At 35.0% G+C, this 6,429-nt stretch overlaps 1 protein-coding gene across 2 annotated transcripts in view; it reads right to left on the bottom strand.

Annotated features, from left to right (window-relative positions):
- ylpm1 (YLP motif containing 1) overlaps window positions 1-6,429 on the bottom strand; it is a 29,338-nt gene that overhangs the window by 5,082 nt on the left and 17,827 nt on the right. The window contains exons 18-21 of one of the 2 annotated variants that reach the window (XM_044376693.1): window positions 4,147-4,198; window positions 3,307-3,428; window positions 2,910-3,096; window positions 280-2,273 (exon numbers count right to left, since the gene is read on the bottom strand). The exons of the other annotated variant lie outside the window; for it this stretch is intronic. Of the exons in view, the coding sequence (XP_044232628.1) occupies window positions 2,950-3,096; window positions 3,307-3,428; window positions 4,147-4,198 (321 nt within the window). The 3' untranslated portion in view covers window positions 280-2,273; window positions 2,910-2,949. Of the gene's footprint in view, window positions 1-279; window positions 2,274-2,909; window positions 3,097-3,306; window positions 3,429-4,146; window positions 4,199-6,429 lie in introns of those variants that run through there. 2 annotated transcript variants of the gene reach the window in all.

Genomic DNA, 6,429 nt, shown 5'->3' with positions numbered 1-6,429 from the left:
AAATTAAACATGGTCTTCATCAGTAGTGCCATGTGTTCGGTCATGACTGATGATCCTTGTTTTGTCTTCAGATGTCTCAGTAACATGATAAACAAGATGCAAATTTCTGATGTGCGAAAAATTCAGAATCCTTTGGTTCTCAAGTTAGTAAATGCTTTTTTTTTTCTTTTAAAAAGTGATCTGATCATCTTTAAATTTCACTTAATATTCATGATGATGAATTAAACTCAGTAAGTTGGACAGACTGAATTTTGTTTATGTGAATACTACAAATATAGATTTAAATTGAGCTGTTTGCTTAGATAGGAAAATGGAATGACATGTCACAAACTCAAATAACTACTTCAGACTGTGATGTTTACTTTTTGCCATCAGCACAAAGAACAACACTTAAAAAAACCCCACCAATTTTGGGGTATTTAAGAAGTTTTTTCTTAATACACAAGTTTGTCACCATACATTTACAAAACGATGTACCAAGAAGTCATAAAAGATATTTTTAAAAGGACATGTAACTCATCTTTTTGACTTGCAGATTGTCCACAAGTAAATGCAGCCAGTTGTTCTTAGTTTGCTTAAAATTGGCGAGTCAGATTTTTTTTTTCCAATATACATGTAAACAAAAACAAAGGCATTTGCATTGTACTTGTTTAATTGCACTAATGTTATGTTATAGTTGCTTGTGGGTTATGATCCGGTGCAGTAGTGATGTGCTAACACTTGTTTCAATGTAAAAATGTGCTACAACAAAGATGAGACTCTTGAGTGGAATCCAAATGAGAAACTTTGTCGTAAATTATTTTGAAAACAGGTACGAATGTGCTTCACTTAACTAATTGGGGACGACTGCTGAGCAACGCTGTCAACAAAGATTTTGACTTGATCTACACCCTCTGTAAAAAAATGGATGACGCCATTGTCTTGGTCCCCATTTCCATTCTCCATAAATGTTCAAGTAACTTTATAATTGGTCATTGATAAAGCTTGTCATCCAGTTCTTTAAAAATGAAGTGGGTGTCCCTGAAGAAACCACAATCCCAATGTGATTTAACAAATCATTTGCATTCTCCATTGCTTTGCCTTCTGTGTATCAAGCTACTGTGATAAAACACATGTAACTTTCAGAAGTATTGCACAACATTCAAGCGGATCCCTTCCTCTCAACACTATTGGTGAATTATGTACCTTTCCAGATTATTTGGGGGCTGTAGCAACTTTAGCTTCACAAAAGCACTGTGAGATTAGTGCTATGTTTTATATGTGCAGCATCATTTTTGTATTACCATAAGTATAGGCTACAAAGACAGGGGCTCTTCTCTGTCCTATACTTGAGCTGTTACATTAGACCACATCTTTTGAACCAAACTCACATTTAAGGCGACAGTTGAGCCAAACAAAATGCTGCAACAAACACATGCTTGCCATGAAAATTAAACAAAAATCAAATGTTTGAGCTATTAGGTCCACCAAATGGGCATATTTTTCATAAGTGGAAGTACCTTGCAGTACTCATTGCTTACTTTAAATTTAAACTTAAACTTAAAAAAACGACACCACCAGTAAGGAAAAGCTGAAATATACAGTGGTGTAAAACTTTTGAGGTATGCAAGAAATCAGCATCTAAAAATTCCTCTAGGAAACTGACGTGTATTATCTAAGAGGACATTTTACATGTACTGGAAAGCACTTTACATCACTAATATTTCTAATGTTACCATTTTCTCTCTAATTCTCTTTAAGTAAACAATATGCGGTGATTAACCTTTTTACAGTCAGAACATCTTATTGACTCTTAGGAATGAAAAATATTGTACAGTCATCCAGATCAAAGGGGCTAAAACACATTAAGTCACATGATGCAACAAAATTAAAGTTAACAGTTGACTGTTCGTTAAGCCCAAATGACAACTCCAGTGAGACTCTCCAAATTGGTATTTTTGTGAAACTTTTATTGTTGGTTTTTCAAGTATGCATGGACCGATAAACAGTGCTACAAGTATACAGTACATAAAGCATGAAGAGTATAAAACAGCAAAACACATGACTGAATACAGAATACATGACCAGAAGAAGTACAGAATTGTAACCTACAAATTTACTGGTGAATAGCCAGTAGTGAGTGTCTGTTTAAAACTAATAATAATAATAATAATAAAAAATATTGTATGCTTATTAATGAAGCAACTAAGAATTTGATAACTAATGGTGATATCAGCTCGATGAGTCTCATCTTTAACCGCAAGAAGGCTTCAGTATTTTCACATTCTGGACACCTGCGGGGAAGAAATTTGACAGGTATTAATACAATAAATTAATCCTTTATATGTAATAAAATATGATAATTGGAGAACTTCATCTAAACAAATTTAAGTACTGTAAATTCATGTACATTCACACAGTCTGTTAGTTCTATTAAGTATTTTTCAATTGTAATTGTATTGTTATAGAAGTGTTTAATCAATAAAAGTGTGCCCCCAGTCAAATTTAGTGAGGTTACTTTTGAATAATTCATATTATTTTATTCACCATTTACTGCACTTAAGCTTGGAAATGTAAGAAGCCTTTTGGGGGAAATGTCTTGCTGAACAACAGTGAGATACGACTTGATTAACCAAATATTTTGCAAAATATTTTTTGTCATAGATCTGAAATAACTCAAATTTTCTTGCATTTAAGAAACTATTGACCCACAGAGAACTGTATATATTATTGCCATTTTGATAACAGCAGAACATTTAAAAAGATGAAATCAAATATATTTTAAGTCATTGAAATGTATCATTACAAAAACATTCAGAAACCAATGATCACTTTTATTTCACATTATGTTTACTCTTCTACCTTTTGGTAGCCATCAGTTATATCTACAGCTGTCCTAACAACATTATATAGAAGAGTAATACACATACCTTTCAATGAAGGAAAAAAGAAGGGGTTAAGATTATCTTCTTAGAAATATTTTGTACGATTGAGAGCTTTCTGTGCCAGTTGCCCGCTCTCATCCGTTATTCTCTCCCAGTCTGTTTGACCCACCACAAAGCCGATAGCGCGTTTTCTATCTGCATCCTTCTGCTCTTCAAGATCAGCCCATCGAACCTTAACAAAAAGGAGAACATCAGGATTTTCTGTTATGAGCAGGAAATGGATGAATATTGTTTTAGTTATATTAAATCACATTACTCGTGGTAAATGTTGTATAAAAGGTCTTATCACAAACTGAAAGCAACCTTGCAGTACTTAAATAAAAATCGAATCCATTTTAAGACGATCAAAGCAACAGCTTTGTAGTACAGCACGTCAGTTTACCCTTTTCTTTCCTGGTTCGGACATGCGTGTAGCATAGTCATCTGGCAGCTGAAGGTAGTCCTCCAGGCCTGCCATGTCTTCACGTTTCCTCTTCCCACTGCTCCCCAGACCATCCAGCCTGTCTGTATTAATTAAACATCGCTGTTCAGGTCTCCTTTGCATCCCCAGAAAAACTTTAACTTCATCATCCTAACATTCATTTATTAAGCCAACTAGTTAATCAGCATTATTAATTTTAGCAATGTTCTGCTTCACATTCAACATTTGGCAATGGTCAAAGTATAAACACAATCTTCCGCCTTTGACCACCGATCAGTTCTGTTAGAGAAGTTTGGACTCGGTGCCTTTCTCATAACACTACAAGGAGGGTCGTGTTTCTTATTCACATTCTCCCTTCATTTGTCTGGCTTTGGATATGTAGAAATTATTACTGATATTGGCTTGAAAAATAATACGGCAAAGGAGGTGCACCAGCCTTATATGCAGAGTTTTTTGTTCTCTCAGTACATTCATCCACATATTAAGACATGTTTTATTAAGTTAAATGAAAATGTTTAAAGCACTGCTATCACCTGACAAAAGTAGGCTTCATTTAATCAGGTTAAATCTGAAGCATCTTTACATCTACAATCACAACATGAATAGTTTAAGTTGCTGTTTGGTGTGTGCACAGAGACAGAGAGTAAAGAATGGCAAGAGGAATCACCATGTGATTCACTGATTGACCATTTCTCCTCATGGACGTGTTCATCACACACATAATTCACATACATACACAATGAGATAAAATAGATTGGGTAATGAGTCATAAAATAAATACAATCAAATGTGAATACCTACCAAGCTTTGCCTCAGACGTGTCCATCTCCCATTTGCTTTTTGGAATGTAGCCCTATATTATATAAAGAAACACTGCAATAGTTAAACATCTGGGGGGTTCAGGGATAAGGGGAGGAAAGAGAAAGGGAAAAGGGGGTTGGCTGAAAAGAGGAGAGACTGGTTTATCAGCGGTTAATAGACAAACAACAAGATGAAACTGCACGGGAGATTATCTAACAAATAAATATAATGTAACACAGACATGCAAACATTTTGATGTAGTGTTGCAAGCTGAGAGAAACTAATGTGTTCACACTAAGCCTTTGTTCTCAGCTACATGCAAAATAAAAGTAAGAATGGACAACGGCTACGTTCTGCTTTGGAGAACACAGATTCTGAGTGGCCTTCCTGAAAATAAGCTGTCAAGCAGACATCCGTCTGCTCTCATTTCAGAGGATTAAAAAACAATGTTGTAGTTTGCGCATGTGAATTAATGATCATGTGATCAACACAGTTAACTTTTATTTCCCTCAAATCTTCCCAATTACAATCATAGTGATAAACCAATACCTAACAATACAAAAAATGAAGGAACTTGTATCTTATCCTGATTCTGCAGTTCTGTTTCCCTTAAAAATATTGGTGCAAACTGATCTGCTTTTTGATTGTCAAACATCACTGTTTTACTAAAAAATCCCCAGCTGTCATTTTTTGTCAAGAAGCAGTTTGGCTGGCTAGATAACAGCAAACTGTTGACACTCCACTATCAGCGCTAACCAGTTCCTACGTAAAGACAAACCTATGTATGCTTTTGAGACATTTTACCCTTGGGACTGCCTGAATGGAGCGAAGTTGGAAAATTAGAGAGAACAGACAAATACTTTTGGTTTGATTAACATTAAGTGTCATTTTTGAGGAGAGGAAAATATATTTAAAATGTTTAAGGACAGTTTGTTAATCTTATTATCTTGGAAACCTTGGCGCTCATACAGTATGATTGGCATGGTACATCATTTAAAGAGATGGCACCTTTTTACTCTGGTAAAGCTGATGTTCATTTAAAGCAATTGGTAAATTGTTTTATGCAAGATAACCTTAAATATGAAAAGAAACTTTGGCCAAACCTTTAACACCAAGAGATGAAGTTAAATGAGTACGGCTGATACACTATTACAACTTTTACACAATTATTGTCCATCTTCTTCAAAATGTTAAGATTTAATACAAGATTTTTAGTTCCCATAACCAACTGACGCAAAGTCAGTTCATTTATTTTTGCTCAAGTTTTGTATTAACATTGTTTGTAATGTCTTCTCCTCTTTACTCCTTTGTTAAGTGTTTCCATTGAAAACATGCGTCTTTCCAACCACAAAGGATCATAGTAATTTCTCAGTAGGTTGAGCATCCTGTTCTGAACACCTGTCCAATTATAACAATGTTGATTTACCAATACCTCTCTAAAAATGAGCACTGGTATTTAAAAATCAGTTTACAGAAGGTGTTAATGATCCTAAACTGTTAAATTTGAGCTTGAGGTCTTGTTGCTTTGACAACAGCTCTGGATAAGTTTTTAACTAGCTGAAAAATCCAGGCTTATGTCAAACAGACAACAATCAAATCAAGCGACCTTTTTTATGTGCAAAGAATATCGCTACATGCTACATTTGTACTTGTGCATTTATTTATTGACTTTTTTTTCCTAAATCTATTTATGGGTTTGGTTTTCTTTAACTTTTAGGATGAAATCCATTTCAGTCAAAATGTTTTACCTCTTAATTTTTGTGCAAAAACCCACACAGATGTTTTCCATTATTCTTCCTAATTAGACCTCTGCTCAGGTTGAAGATGGGCGGACCACGCTGGGACATACGTCAATCATAAAGATGTCGATCAAAGTCTGTAAAAGCCCACACAGTCCAGAGTCCAGACAGGAAGTCTAATTGGGCATAATGAGTGAAAACACCTGTGTGGGTGGTTTTTGGGTTGTGTAGGGGCTTTGAATCAGTCGCTATTTTTATTTGGCATTTTTAAAAGGTGCATACTGGAATGTTTTTTATAACAATGTTCAAAGTCTGTAAAACTATACAGAATATACCAGGTGTGCTCTGTTGGTTGAGAGCATGTGTACACAGAGCGAAAAACAAAAACAAATAAGGATGACAAAGATACACTGCTGGAAATTCAATTTCCTGCAGCAACTGCTCAGGTTTAATCAAAGGCATTCAGGCATTCTGATTTCAGAGTTTAAAATACAAACCAAAGGTTGATGACTAAAGCAGTTTGTAAGCATGTAGTCTGTCTTGG

Source organism: Thunnus albacares, chromosome 16 (assembly GCF_914725855.1).
Source record: "Thunnus albacares chromosome 16, fThuAlb1.1, whole genome shotgun sequence".
NCBI classification, from domain to species: domain Eukaryota; kingdom Metazoa; phylum Chordata; class Actinopteri; order Scombriformes; family Scombridae; genus Thunnus; species Thunnus albacares.
This window is presented reverse-complemented; position numbering and strand designations above follow the sequence as displayed.